General features: G+C 28.5%; 3 protein-coding genes across 3 annotated transcripts; 2 read left to right on the top strand and 1 right to left on the bottom strand.

The window, feature by feature from the left end:
- Positions 1-4,435: 4,435 nt before the first annotated feature.
- On the top strand, positions 4,436-4,885 carry K444DRAFT_529697 (uncharacterized protein; the record flags this gene model as incomplete). The annotated part of the gene is made up of 1 exon (XM_024874835.1): positions 4,436-4,885. The coding sequence occupies one exon, from the start codon at positions 4,436-4,438 to the stop codon at positions 4,883-4,885; it is 450 nt and encodes a 149-aa protein (XP_024736546.1).
- Positions 4,886-5,365: 480 nt separating this feature from the next.
- On the bottom strand, positions 5,366-6,662 carry K444DRAFT_529948 (putative arsenite efflux transporter; the record flags this gene model as incomplete). Its single annotated transcript, XM_024874858.1, has 3 exons — positions 5,366-6,103; positions 6,168-6,310; positions 6,371-6,662. 3 exons carry the CDS (start codon positions 6,660-6,662, stop codon positions 5,366-5,368), a joined length of 1,173 nt encoding a protein of 390 aa, XP_024736545.1.
- A 731-nt stretch (positions 6,663-7,393) lies between these two features.
- Positions 7,394-8,035, top strand: K444DRAFT_663700 (Rhodanese-like protein; the record flags this gene model as incomplete). The annotated part of the gene is made up of 3 exons (XM_024886863.1): positions 7,394-7,576; positions 7,639-7,753; positions 7,814-8,035. The coding sequence occupies 3 exons, from the start codon at positions 7,394-7,396 to the stop codon at positions 7,999-8,001; spliced, it is 486 nt and encodes a 161-aa protein (XP_024736544.1). The 3' UTR covers positions 8,002-8,035.
- Between the last annotated feature and the right edge of the window lie 8,340 nt (positions 8,036-16,375).

Here is a 16,375-nt window from a genome sequence, read left to right as displayed (position 1 = left end):
ATATAAGTATTACTAAAGTATTTATTAAAGTTATAGATATTTCGGGATCTAAATTAGTAAATATTTCTATTCTTGAATCGAGCCTTTTTAGCCTCTTATTTCTCTAATATATATTTCTATAAGTAGTATTCGGGTCTATTATATATAAAATATAACTTTAGAATATAATTATTATAATTATAGAACTTGAAATAGTTATTACGGATTTCAAAGTTATAACTAGATTTATATTAATAATTTCTAAATAAATAATAGTTTAGAGAGTTTTGAAATTAGTATTATTAATTAGTAAAATAGGTTTTAATAATAATTTATTACTTTTTCTTATAGATAATAATAGATAATTAGAGTTTATTAATAAGCTAGCCGAAATTATTAGAAAAATCCGAGATTATATATTAGTATACTAGTAAGCCTTAATAAGAAATAATAATCTTATTATATAAGAATTCGGTATTTTATAAAGTAGAAATAAAGCTATATTATAATTTATATAGGTTATTAATTAGTATTTAAATAAGCTTAAATATTATTTTTTCAGAATTCTTTATTATTATAGTTATTAAGGTAATAGTATTCTATTTATCTAAATTTTAATAATAGAAATCGAGGCTTTTAAAGAAATTATAAATATTTATATAGGCCTTTTTTTATATATAGCTTAAGAGCTAGTTATTATAGAAGTAGTCTTATACTAGTTCCTTTAATATAATAAAAAAGGCTCTTATTAATACCTTTTCTAGAAGCTTTATATATTAGTAGATATTAAGGAAAATAGTAAGTTTATAATTAAAACTATTATTAGTTTTATTATATTTCTATATTTCGAAATATATCTTTATTACTTTCCTAATAAGCTTTCTAATAAAAATAGTAGGTATTAATTAATAATAGTTCGGGTTTAGTAATAATACTAATAATAATAAAGGTAAAAGTAGTAAATAGCCTTAATTTGAAAAAGATAAATAAATAGCTTAATTTTTTAATTAAGATTATCTAGTTTCCTTATATCTAGTTTTATTTAGAATAAAATAAACTAATATAATAGGTTCCTAAAAAAAGTCTATTCTAATTAAACTATTATTAATAATATTAGCTTTATTTTTTATATTTTTTATATTTTTCTAGATAAAATTAATAAAGAATTATATAATAGTAAGATTTCTATAGTTTTATTTAATATAAATACTATTATAATAAAATTAGGCTCGAAGATTTTATATAAGTATATAGTTAATTAGATTATATACTATAGTATTAAAATTTTTAAAGTTATTCTAGAATAAATCCTATAAATTATTATTATTCTTCTTATATAAGATATACTAATATATCTTAGTAATTATATATTTCTAAAGTTTAGCTTTTATTATAGTTACCGGGTTAATACTATTTTTCTATTTCTTAATTAGCTTCTTTTCCTTATTAGTATTTATACTAAACCGAGTTTAGGTTCTCTCTAATATATATATATATATATATATAGTTTATAATAGAAGGGATTTAAAGATAAGGTAGTTTATAATAGGTTTATAAAAAGGATTTAGTAGTAAAAATATTTAGATATCTGGTTTAGATACTAGATATCTAGTTTAGATATCTAATTAAGATACTAGATATCTAGTTATTAAGATACCAGATATCTAGTAATTAAAATACTAGATATCTAGTTCAGATATTAGATATCTAGTAGAATATTAAAGTAAATATTTCGCTTTTAAATATTTCGTCTATAACGAGAAATTTAGAAAATGAAATATTATAATTCTAGAAGAATCTAAAGCTTAAAGAACTCGATTTAATAATAAAATCGAAATAGTAATTAAAGAGCTTTAAGAATATATATAAGATATATATTTCGGAAAGAGAATCCCGTAAATATAAGTATTATATAAGTAGAAAAGATAGTTTCTAAAAAGATAGTCTTAAGGCTAAAAGAAGTTAGTTTTAAAAAATAATAGAAATTAAATAAATAGATAGTTAAATAGCTAACTATTTACTAATTAGTAAGAGCTAGATATTTTCTCTATAGGCTACTAAATGCTTTTATAAAATTAATAAATAATTTCTTTTTTTAATATAAAATAAACTAGATTTGTTTTAGGCTATTAAATACTTTTAGAACTAATCTAAAATCTTTTCTAATCTATATATATAAACTAATTAATATTAGTTTACTAATAATATATAATACTATTATATAAATATAAAAATACTAGTTATATTAGTTAGTAAAGTTATTATTATTTAGAAGTAAGAATTATAATATTATAATATTAATATATAATTCCTAAATCTATTAAGCCTAAAGGAATCTAGTTTACTAGTCGAGTTACTAATAAGATATAAGATTATATAATTATATCTCGTATTTTATATTTTATTACTTATATCTTATTACTTATATCTCGAATCTTGTATCTCGTAATTATATATATAACTTCCAAAAAAATAGCTATATTAATATTTATTTTTTCTTTTTAATTTAATTAATTTTTTCCTTAATAATTTATATATTATATAAGGCTTAATAAGTATTATAAAATAGTATTATATTAAAACTCATAATATTTAAGATATTCTTTTATATATTCTAAAGTAATTATTATAATAAAATTTTATTATTTTATTATAATAATAATATATATAATATATTAAAGAATTATTTAAGTTATTTATAAATAACTTAAATAAGTTAAGTAAAATAGAATAATTATATATAAGTTATATAGTTATAATAAATTAATATATATTTAAATTTTTTAAAAAAAACTAAGATACCTATTAAGCAGCCTTATATAAGCTAAGCTAGTACTTATATAAGAATATTTAAATACTAATTTTCTATAATAATAAACTAGAAGTATTACTAAGGTTTAATTCGCTTACCAAGCGCTATTACTACCTGATTGGGTAGCGAGGTAGCGCTAGGTGCGTGCCCTCCCGGAGCCTTACCTGACTAGGCTAGCTCTATTGCGTGAATAGATCACGTGCGTTATTCAAGTTATTTATGAATATTCATGAATAACTTGAATAATATATGAATAAAATAAGAGTAACGGGTTTTATACTTGACTAAAATAAGAGTAATGGCTATTATTCTATTTTACTCTATTTATTTAACACACTGAATATATAGATAGATGAGAGGAAAAGGAGGTGTGGCACGGGTGGCCAAAGCTTAAATACAGTGAATGTGGTCATGTAAGCCTGCACGTGACCACTAGCACACAGTTGCCATGCACATATGCCCCCAAAAAAGAGAGAGTCACGTGGTTCTCCACGTGCATGCACGGGCCAACTTTTCGGAAAGCATGCGGGATTAGTCAGCTGTAAGACCAGCAGTTCGTGGTTCCTCTACCGAGAGCTTACTTCTACAGGGTACCTCCTTTGAATTGGCACTACTTCTCGCTCCTCAAATTTTCGGGCAGCAGCCTCCTTTCTCTGGCTCTGAGTTTCACACCATGGAATTGCTCGTATTTCAATAGAATTCAAAATAGGTTAATCATTGTCCTGGAAGTTCCAATTACCTCCCCAAGTAAGCAAAGAGTTGCCGCAGCTCTCTATTTTAAGCTCATCCTCAGTGTTGAACGGCGCCAAGATTATGACCTTACTACTTACAGTATTCATATTCAACATCTCCTGGATGCCAAGGGGAAGCATTCTGCACGCCACCAATTTTGAAACCTGCCTAATAGTACGAAGGTCGCGGTCAGAAGTCTGGAGATTACAGCTTCTGAGCGCTATAACGCCCTGTAATCTTTCCCGTCGCACGCTGAGAGTCACTAAAATTATACTCTCCCCCCTAAATAAAACATCGCGTGACAATGCTGGTACGGCCGTTCTGACGTATACCGTACCCTGGCCGCGCTACGTTTTATATAGAGGGGTGGAGGGTTGGCTTCTAGCCCATCCGTTCCGCTGCCATTAGCTGCGCTGCTCGCTTAAATATAAGGTTACGGAACATTAAAACTCCGAATCTTCTAACGTAACGTAATTTAGTATTTTAATTTATAGGTCCTTTATAAAACTAAAATAAAAACGGTAGAAGAGCTAATTAAAGGTTAATTATTGGTCGATATGACGATCTAAGTCTTATATTATTATCTGGAGATCTGTTTAAGCTTAAAGTTGACAGAAAATCGTGGGTAAGGGTGCAGCTGCGGAACGGATGAGGTGCCTGGAAGTGTCTTTGTTGATTTGCGCCCAGAAAACGCCACGTCCTAACCACGTAACACTCGCTAAGCAGCCTACAAGTCCCTGTTGTTTTAGCGACCTACTGCCTGTACTACAGGGGCATGCCCTGGAATCTCCAGACTTTTGACCGAGTAATCTCAACTCCACCTCATATAGGCTATATGAACAAAAGAGTCGAGGAAATATATGTTCCTCAATCATTCACCTAATTTCTCTAGCATATTCACAACCAGACACCATGAGACTCATCAATCTCCTCCCACTTGCGCTCTCTCTCCTCCATCTCATCACAAGCAAATCCTACTGCCCACCAAAACCAGCCTGCGAAAAAGAGCAGGCGAAGATCTGGAACGAATTCGTCGACGAGCTCTGGATTAAGAAGAATGTCAGTCTCGCCTTCACCACTCACGTCGATCTGAGCTATATCCAGCACAACCCATTCGCACCATCGGGTCGACAAATTGCCATCGATGCTCTGACAACAATTTGGCCCACGCTCAATTCTACGATTATGCATAATGGATTTTCCAGTAATACGGGATTCTTACATTATCGTGGCGATGGGGGTGGGGCGTATCCCCAAGCTATTATTGATATTTTCAGGTTCGATGGGACATGCATTATGGAGCATTGGGACGTGGTTCAGTCGTGGTCGCCGAATTACACGAATCCGCGTGCTCTGTTCTAAGATGAAGGTGGAGTGAGAATACAGAGAAATTAGTGTCATGAGTTTTTTGGGGGCTATTCTTCTTTCAGATGGTTGCGGTATGAGGACATACTGTGAAAATCGTGAAGTGGTGGATTTAAGCGTTCGCTTCATATTAAAGCTCGTGCCCCATTTGAAGCTCGTTTGTTCATTTGTAAAAAGAAGACCATTTTCATCAAGCTGAAATGGGTAATATTACGAGACAATTTGCTGACCTTGACTTCAATGGTGGGTTGGTCAGTCCTCCAAGCACTGCGATCCTCCCCAACTTCTGATTCGAAGAGTGCCACATACTTAGACCGGGTAGGTTCTAACATATATGCTGTAAAGGCGAGCTGATACGAGGAGTATTGTTTTTGTTATTTCATTCCGATTTCAGTGAGATCTATCAATTATTACAATATTTATCATGACAGTGAGCGATGTTTGCGTCCCGAATCTGACGCTGGACTCGACCCCCCTTCAATCCTTCCACCCTCGTCTCCGTCCAATTTCCTTCACAACGTAGACCAATCCCAACAATACAGGGACCTCAATAAGCGGCCCCACAGTAGAAGCCAATGCTTGGTCGCTGTTTGGGCCATATGTCGCAATAGCGACCGCGATAGCGAGCTCAAAATTGTTGCTTGCTGCCGTGAAACTCTGGGTTGCAGCGAGTTTGTACCCAAAACCCAACTTGTGTGTCACTAACAAAGTGACAAAGAATAGGACTGCAAAGTAAACAATCAATGGTGCTGAGACTCGGACAACTGAAACGATTTGATGCACGACTTGATGTCCTTGAGAAGCGAATAGCACGAGAATCGTAAACAGGAGACCGATGAGAGACCAAGGGCTGGCGAACTTGATGAACACAGTGTCGTACCATTGTGGACTCATAAACTTGCGGAGTGTGAATCGTGTTGTGATGGCTGCGGCGAGAGGAATGCCCAGGAAGACGGCAACGGATTTGGCCACGACTTCGTAGGACACTTTGGCGTCGGCCCCACTGATAACACGCAGATACAGAATCGCAAGAGGGGCGAAGAGAACCACCTGCAGCATTGAGTTGATGGCCACAAGAATTGCACAGTATTCGTTGTCACCACCAGCGAGCCCCGTCCAGATCAGGACCATAGCTATACATCTTGCGAGACCGACGAGAATCAAGCCCTCGCGGAGGCCAGGTTTGTCGGGAAGGAAGGCCCAGGCAAGACCAAGCTTTTACCGGTTAGCAGTGGTAAGTAGAAAGGGTGGATAAAATATAAATGGGAGATCTTCTTACCATGATAAGTGGCGCAACGATCCAATTGACAACGATGCTGAAGCCAATTTGCACCCAAACCTTGCGGTCTTGCATAACTCGGTGAAGAGTTTCATATCGAACTTTACACAAGATCGGATACATCATTACGAGCAATCCAACGGCTGTACGTAAAAAATTCTGTCAGTAAAGCTTTCTCTTAGCAATCTATTGTTGAAGCTCACCGATAGGAATCGAGACCCCGACAAACTTTCCCTCCTGCAGAGCAGGGCCCGTATTTGGGACAAAGTTCCCTAGGATGATACCAATGACCATGGCGAGGAGAATCCATACTGCGAGGAATCGGTCCAGAAGCCCTAAGCCTTTGAAAGCAGAGGTCTTTGCCGCGTGTGGGTCTGGTGAATCGCTTGTTGATTGTTGCTCCACGTCCGGTTCCAAAGGAGGAGCCCGCGTCAAATCCGAGTCAGGCTTCTCTTTGCTTTGGGGAATATCTGGAGAATGAACTTCGAGGGGCATTCCGGGAGCCATTGGGGTGTGAAGTGGTTGATTTGTTGGTAGTTGTGATTTCCAGGAGAAGAGAAAGTTGGGTGTGGCAGTTGATTAGGCCAGGCGAAGATGCTACTGTAAAAGGGCCGATAATGTGAGTAGCAAACCTTTTGAACGTGATGCGGGAAAGAACACCCAGAACAATTCAAGTCTTTATATACATTAAAACCTGATTAAAAGTAGAGAAGAAAAAAAATATCCGCATGGAAAGGCTGAGTAGTCATGATAATGTCATTTTGGCGTGGACCGCTCGCCCCTGCCGCAAAAAGAGGTTTGCCGAGAGAATCCCAGCCAATGGGGGGCGGGAAGTGACATCCCTCCCGCTCTAAGCGAGTGACATTCCACTCTCCCCTGATTTTCGTCTCCGAATTCTGCTCCCCCCGAGACTGGTCCTCGTTTTCACCCACTCAATGAATTAAAACCACCGTACATTCTGGGGTCTACGGAATGGTTAGGACAACGCGGATTACGTGAATTGCTTACTAAATCCATCAGAATCTTTTTATTTCTTTCTCTCTCCGTCCTGATATTTCCGTCTTGTCGAGAGCTTCTGTTTGGTACCCACATCCTTCTCGTTCATCCATTTTTTTTGCGGCAGCTCTCTGATACTGTATCACTTTACACACTGTATCAACGGCAAAATCTCAGAATCTCAGCCAAGTTTAACCGCTCCAGCAGTTTCTTCAATCAACTACTTCATAATGAGTACCGACCCCCAGGTTGTTGTCGACGAGGAGCAACCAAAACCTTGGTATGCTGCCTACCCCGCTCAGAGAAATTCTGCCTCGTGGATCACGAAACAAACATTGCTTTCGTGGATGGAAAAGGGAAAAATCGCCGGAAAAGACTTCATCCTAGTTGACCTACGCCGAACTGACTTCGAGGTAAGTCTTTCTCGAGAGATCCATTTTGCATGGCCCGTTCGGTTGCTTAAAATATTTTACAGGGAGGAACCATTCATGGATCGATTAATTTGCCTGCTCAATCTCTGTATCCCACTATTCCTGCTTTGTATACCCTGCTCTCAAACGCAGGAATTGCCAGTGTGATCTGGTTTTGTGGTAGGTCTTCCATTGACTCCTCAGATTGGCCACCCAACGTCAAACTGATGTCTTGTGAAGGGTCATCAAGGGGGCGTGGATCGCGAGCTGCTGGTTGGTTCTCTGATTATGTTCAGGACCAGAACGACACCAAAATGAAAAGTTACGCTCTGGAGGGAGGAATCAAGGGCTGGGCCACTGCTGGCGAGGCATTTGTCAAGATGATGGATGAATATGATGCTTCCGCATGGACCTCAGAAGAAAAGTAGTTTGAATTGGCTTATGCGACGAAAGGGATTGGTGTACTGTACTCTACTTCATCTGAGCTCACTGTCTGACATGGAATAAGGCAGAGTCTTTTGGGGAGGCCACTGTTGCGAGAACCTATTGGTTCATCACCCCACTCATTACCTCTCTCCTGCTCAATGATACCTCCATTTATGTTACAAAATTCTTTGAGCACTGCCTGGGAAGCCATGAACGGCTTCGAAAAGAACGAATTGCCTAAACCGGGCATGATTTATATGTACAAAGACAAGATTTGTCCATATCAGCCGCTTTAAGACTCCAAACCATCTACGAAGGCTGAGTTTCTTTCCTCCAAACCTCGCTGTTCCATACTATCTTCGTGATGAACCATTGATTTTGCCTAATCCGCCACCACTATTTCCTTCCTTCGCCTGCAGTGATGCTGTCTTGTTTGTTCATCCCTTTCTCTTCAACTCACAACGAACCACCAGTGTATCCCTCCAACCTCTTGCTTGCATCAATGCCAATCCTCTCTCGAAATCTAGCCTTTTTATCATCACCATATCCGGGAGTACCCATACATCATTCCAACGGATACTCCAAATGGCGAAGTGGACTTCACGATTAGGTATTTGCTTCTTGACCCCAAACAGATCATCTTGGAATAGCAAATTAAGCTGTATCTCGAGATCCTGGGGGTCCATACCGACAGAGACGGGGATGACTGCCGTAGTGTATTTCTCGATTGATGAAGTCATGCTGGAATCTGGGACTATGATTTGGAGAAGCGCATGGTGCACGGAAGGCGTTGAGTTCTGCTGTGCGGCCATGTTGAAAGAGGGGCTGGGGGGCTTTGGTAGGTTTAGAGGTAGAGAGAGTATCGGTATGAAGTTAGCCTGTGATTGTTGCCACTTCGAATTGACGGAGGGATGGACGATTCTGGTTGGAGACTGATCAGGGCACAAACACAAAATCCTCATATATACTCCAGCCATTCTACTGAGGCCATTAGCGGGCTAGCGGACAAATCCGAGAAGCGAAAAGTGATTTTCTGATTTTCTGATTTTCGTACCCACCACACCTTACTAAAAAAAAAAGTATAGTATATACGCCTTATTCTCGACTACTCCTAACCCCCCCTTAGCTTATATAGTCCGTAAGGCAAATCCCATGGATTACGAGGCATATCTCTATCTCCCTTACTCTCTATATCCTCCGTACTACCTATATTACTCGAATTATCTATATCTCCTTTATTCCCTTCTCCTCTAGTATTCTTACCTTCCTCTACTATAACCTCCTTCCCTATTGCCTTCTGACCTTATATCTGTCTTTATATTTGCTTTCTATATCTTATAGGCGGTTAAGGCTTTAGTATAAAGGGTTTTATAGATACAGAATAAGGCTTTCCAGACTTAGTAGAATTAGTATTAAGTTAATAGAAAATATAGACTTTACTATTATTATTATATCTATAATTTATATAAGTATTATTAAATTTGCCTTTTATAACTATATAGTATTTGAAAGGACCCCTTAGTCTCTTTTTATTACTATAAATAGTATAAGCTTAAGAGAATTCGGTTCTATAAATATATATTAAGCTTGCTTTTAGATTTATCTTACTTTTCTCTAATTCCTTTAGCTTTTTACTCTAATATAGCTCTATCTTTCTAACTTTAGTCTTATTATTAATTTGCTTTACTACTTTAATAATATTATTAGATAGTATAAAGAGATTAAAGTATTATTATAGAGGAAAAAGAAAAGGTTATATATAAGAAAAAGGTCGAAAAATAAAAAGGTTTATTAGTTAAATATATTAATAAAAAAGGATATTATAAACTAAATCTGAATTATTAGAGAATATATTATAAATATTATTTTTCTGCTTATTTATAGCTTTATTATCTTTTCTATTATTTTTACCTTTACTAGAGCTATTACCTAAAGCTATATTTAATATATCTTTAATAAAAGAAAGCTTTAATAATAATATTATATATTAGAATTAAAGTTGTTTTCGGAAAGAGGTTAAGATTAAGGTTAAGGCTAAGATTAAAGCTAATATAGCTATATCTTTATTATTTATTTTTAGAATATAAAAATATATATTTAATATAATTATTTAAATCCGAATAAATTTATAATAAATAATACCTGAAAATAGAAATATTAATATTTAATAGTTTTAGATTAAATATATTTAAATATTAAAAAAATTATAATTTTAGATATTATAGTTATAAAAATAAAAATAATTTTTTTTTTTTTTTACTAATTTATAAAAGCCAAAATATACTAATAATAATTAAACTATATTTAATTTATATAATTAGCTGATTTATTTTACTAATTATAAATAATTTAAGGTAATTTAAATTTCCTTAAATCTTTATATATAGCTTATTATATAAATTTCTATATCTTTATATTTAGTAATACTATAATTATAATTTTTAGATAAAAAGAATTCCTTTATTCTAATATATATAATTATATTTATTTCTTATTTTTTAAATATATAATTATTAAATTAAAATGACTTAAAAATTCTAAATAATACTTTCTCCTAAAAGATATATATTTTTAATAAATAATAAAAGTAAATATAGAATTATATAATAATATAACTATTCTATATTAATAACTTTATTTTCTATAAAACTATAATTCTATTCTACTTTTATTTTAAAACCTTTATTCTTTTTCTATATTTTTTCGACTTTACTATTAATATTAAGAACTTCTATTTTCTATTAATATCTTTTCTATTAATACTTTTATTAATACCTTTATTAATACTTCTATTAATACTAAAAGCTAGTATCTAACGACCTTATAACCTTCTTTTCTTTTTTTAAACTCCTTTAAATCCCTTTTTTAAACTTCTTTTTTAAACCCTTTTTTTAAATCTTTCTTTCTTTAATACTTCTTCTATTAATATTAAGAGCTAGTATCTAACTACTTTATAACCTTTCTCTCCTTTTCCGAATCCTTCTAAATTCCTCTTCCGAACTCCTTCTCTAAACCCCTCTTCCGAACCCCTTTTCTTTTAATACTTCTACTAATAATATTAAAAGCTAGTACCTAACTACTACTTCCGGGTTACTTTTATTCAGAACTTCTATATTATAAGTCTTTAATTTACTTGTTTTTTAGAAAGCTAAATTTTAGATCCCTTCTCTCTTTTTCTAATATCTCTTTTTCTCTTTTTCTAATATCTTTTATATCTTTAGGTTCTTTGGGAATATCCTCTCTCAAATTTCTAAAAAAGAGGCTAATTCCTATTTAGATTCCTCCGAACTTTAATACTTCCTTTCCTCTTTTAATACTTATAAAAGCCTTTAGACTATTACTAAATATTTCTATTCTTTATTTTAGAATATATACTAATTTATTTTTATAAGAAATAGCTCTTCTTTTTCTAATCTCGATTCTTTTAATATATATTTCTTGCTTTTAGGCTATTTAGATATTTCTTTATTTATTTTTATAAAATATATATTAACTTATTTTTTAGTTTTCTTTATCTTACTTTTTCTTTAATATTATTATATATTTATCTAGTTAGTACTAGTTCTTATAACCTATAGTTAGGCTTTCTATTTATTAAATATCCGGGTATTTTATTTTATATATTTTATTTTCTATATTTTATTTTATATATTTTATTTTATATATTTTATTTTATATATTTTATTTTATATATTTTATTTTATATATTTTATTTTATATATTTTATTTTATATATTTTATTTTTCTTTTATTATAAATTGGAATTCAAATAGTATTTACCTTAAATACTTATATTCTCGAATATATAAAACTCCTATAGATTTTTTAGAATTATAAACTAATCTATTTTAGTTCGGGAAAGCTTTTTTAAAAGTATTTTAGGAATTATAGTATTTATTATAATTCTTTCTAAAAATTAATATAATATAGGTATTTCTAGTCTATTCTTTCTCTATAAAGCAAACTACTATTCTAAATCTATATAAAAGTTCTAATTATTTCTCGAATTAAAATATAAATATTTCTTATTTCTATTAAATTAGATATAAAGGATAATAAATACCTTCGGGCTAGACTATAATACTAGTTAAATATTAAAATTCCTTATATCTATTTTATAAACTTGTAATTTGAGATATATTATATTTAATAGGGCTTTTATATCTAATTACTTTATACTATAATAAAATGTTTTAGTATTATAATTAGGGGAGTTCTATTTTATAATTTTATCTATTACTTATAGATTTTCTAGCTAATAAGTTTTGGCTAATAGCTAAGAAATTTATTAGCTATTCTATCTAAAGCTTCTAGGAGCGGGAAGTTACTCTAATAAAGACTTAGTATTAAAAATAGATTTAACTAATTAATCCAAATAAGGAGTTTATAATAGAAGTCTTTATATATAGATAATTCTATATAATAAACTCAAGTCTCTATTTCTGGTTATATAAATAAGCTATATAAGAAACTCTTTTTAGCCTATTAGAATAGTTTTTATTTCTAATTATATAAGTTATAATATATAATAAATTCAAACTTTTCTTGAATTATTTTTAGAAGAATTAGTAAGCTTTTCTAAATAAACTTATTAAAGCCTTAATTTTCAAAGATATTAGTTTAGTCTTCTTATTTCTCTTTTCGATAATAGTTTAATTCTCAAGAATTATATATAAATATCGGAATAAATAAAGAAATATACTATATATATTTTCTAAATAAATTGAAATAGAATCTATAAGATTCCTGTAATAATATTAAATCTATAGTATTAGCTAGTAAAGATTTTAATAATCTTAATAAGATTTGAATTATAAGTCCGGCCCTTAGATTTCCTATTTAATTTAAAGATTAAATAGTCTATAATAGATTATTTATTATAAAATATATTATACTTTTTTCCTAAAAAATACCGGATACTAGTAATAGTTCGGAAGCCCTAAAGCCCTTAAGACTCTTTATAAGTTTCGGGCTTTAGGGCTTTTTTATAATTAGCTAATTATATAGAGTTATATAATTATATAGATCCGGTATTAATATAAAGTAATTAGTAATTTTATATATAGATATAATATAGTTTTTAGTATAGCTAGTCTAATATATTATATATCTATATATAAATACCTGTAATTTTATTATTATAATATAATATATCTTTAATATATTCTTAATATATTCTTAATATAAAAATCCCTTTATAACTCTAGACTTTTAGGAGCTTTATCTATACTAAAAATAGAATATATAATATGGTTTAGGTATTAAACTCAAAAAGTAAAGAATTATAAAGGCCTTAATAATTATAAGACTTTATAAATTTGAGTAGATTTAAATATTATAAAAGTATTAAATTTAGTAGCCTGACTTTTAAATTATATAAGAATTAATTAAAGAGTATTACTTTAAAATATTAATTATAAATTTCAAATATATATATATTTATAAGGAAATAAGACCCAAAATAGTATTAAACTAATTATAAAATATAAGAAAAAATATATTAGATATTAGGTCTATTTTTTCTTAACTATTTTAATCTTAATAAATATTTATATATAATTTATCGGACCTTATATAATAGATTTATTTAGGAGAAATAAGGTTAATTAAACTAGAGAATTTAATAATAATAATTAGACTTTTATCTAATATAATAAGTAGAATACTAGTAATAGTTCGGATATTTTAGGTTTTATTTATAAAGCTAAAAATATTATATTTATTAATTCTCTATATTTAATAAGAAAAAGAAATAGTATATTTATACCTTTAATATATCCGTTATTATAGAATAATACTAATATAGTTTATAAAATTAATTATAGTTCCTTTTATTAGAGAAAAGAATAATAAAATTAAAAGAGGATCTAATAGTCTATTACTATTAGAATTAGTTTTAATAATACTTTCTATAATACTTTTTATATTATTTTATAGCTTCTAGAAATTAGTAAATAGAAAAGAATCTTAATATATATAAATTAATTAAACCTAAAAACAAAAAAGGGTTTATAAAAGAAATAAAAAATAGAAGCCAGAATTAAAAGAAAAGATTATATATATATCTTTATTTATTTACTAGTTTATTAGATCTTTTCTTACTTTTAAAGTCTTATATTTATATTAGTAGATAATACTCTTCTAGGCTTTCTAAGTCTCTTTAGTCTATTATTTAATTTCTTTAAATTACTATATCTTCTAAGTATTTTCTAGCTTTTTATAAATAATTTTAAAATAAAGATCTTTATATAAAGTCTCTTTCTAAGTATTTTCTAGTTTTTTATAAATAATTTCAAAACGGATATCTTTATATAAAGTCTTATTCTAGTATAAAATAAGGAAAATTATTTAGATATTTTTAGGGCCCAGATATATACTATAATAGAAAAGATTAAAAATAGTTTAAATAGAACCTAATAAGACTATAAGTTCCTGGGCTCTTTTATTATTAAAACTAGTATAAAATACTAGTTTATTTATATTATTAATAAATTAATAATAATAAATAGATTTACTAATATAGAAAGAAAAGTAAGAAAATAGCTACTAAGAAATTATATTAGAAAGAATAGAAAAGACTCGATTATTTATTTTAAATTAAAAGCTATCTATTAAAAAATATTTATTAGAATTTATATAAAGAATCTAGTAAAAGAAATAAGAGAAAACTTATTACTAATTTCTTTAGAAAGTTAAATAGTTCTTTATTTAGCTTTCTAATTCTTTATATTATTAAATATTTATTTATAGAAAACTAGTTATAAAACTATAGTCTATAATTTTATAAGATTAGATCCGGCTATATTTTAATTTATAAGATCTTAAAAGACTTTAGGTAGCCTATTACTAGTATAAAAAGCTATAGCCTAAATAATAGCCTAAATAACTCTTATATTTATAGCCTATTAAATTTATATAATAGTATAAATATTATTAAAAAAGTAGTTAGATTAAATAATATAGCTTATAATAAAAGGAAATATAGAAGGAAATAGTTATAAGGCTATTAGAATAGAAAAAGTCTGAAATAAAATAGAACTAATATCTAGTAATTATATAATAATAATAACTAGAAAAATAAATATAATAGATATTTTTAGAAAAAAAGATATAGAATAAAAATACTAAAAAGAACTAGAAATCTAAAATATCTTAAATATAAAAGAAAAAACAGATATAGATAGAATTCTAGAATTATAAGATTTAAATTTACTAATATTATTATTCTAAATAAATAAAATAGTAGCTTCTATATTATATTTATTATTAGTAAATTAATAGAATTTGTAATATTAGATATTACTATACTAGTATTTAGCTATAGAATATATAATATTAGAATAGGTTTTAAGAAATAGTAATACTATTTTAAGAAATAAGAATTTAAGAATATAAAATATTTATATAATAGATAAACTTAATAATTCTATTAGTATTACTCTTAAAAATAAAAAGAGGATTTCGAAAATAATATATTTAATAATAAATAATATTTATTTTAATATATCTAGTTATTTTATAACTAGCTTATTTAACTATTTTATATTATTAGAAGTATTACTAATAAAGAGCTATTTCTAGATAAAATCCTAAATTATTAGAAATTATATAAATATTCTTCTAATTTATATATTATTTATATATTTTATATTTATTAGAATAACTTATTTAAGAATTCTATTTTATATAATAATAGTATTATATTTACTAGTTAGCTTTTCGGACTCTCCTAATATTAATAGCTGCCCTAAGGCTATAAATATTTGAACTATATATTAGAGCTAGTAGTAAGCTTAAATATATAGTTAATTACTATTTCTATTAGTATTTTCTATATTTATATTATAAGATATAAGCTTCTAATAATACTATTCTAGTATTTTTTTAGTAGAAATTTATTAATATCTATATTAATATATAAATAAACTATTTATATAGAATTATATAAAATTATATTACTTATCCTAAATTAAATAATTATTAAGAATTATATTATAAAGCTTTATATTTATAAAATAACTCTAGTACTATATTTTGCTTAAAGGCTTTATATATAATTTAAATAGCTTACTAGCTATTATATTAGGCCTAAATCTGTTTTTTCTAATCTTATAGATATTTTATAAATCTATAAACTTATATATCTTATTTTAGATCTATTATATATAAAGTACTAATAAAGTAATCTAGTTCTATAAATATTAGTAATTATAACTTCTAATATAGACTAGTTCCTAAAAGTAGTTCTATATATACTAATTGGAATTAGTTATATAATCCGGTATTATAATACTAGATCTAATAGCCTTAATAAAAAGTAGTATAATTATTAATATCTAATATTTCTTTCTAATAATAGAAAGAATAAAAGACAAA

The sequence above is a fragment of the Hyaloscypha bicolor genome, assembly GCF_002865645.1.
Source record: "Hyaloscypha bicolor E unplaced genomic scaffold K444scaffold_83, whole genome shotgun sequence".
Taxonomy (NCBI): Eukaryota; Fungi; Ascomycota; class Leotiomycetes; order Helotiales; family Hyaloscyphaceae; genus Hyaloscypha; species Hyaloscypha bicolor.
This window is presented reverse-complemented; position numbering and strand designations above follow the sequence as displayed.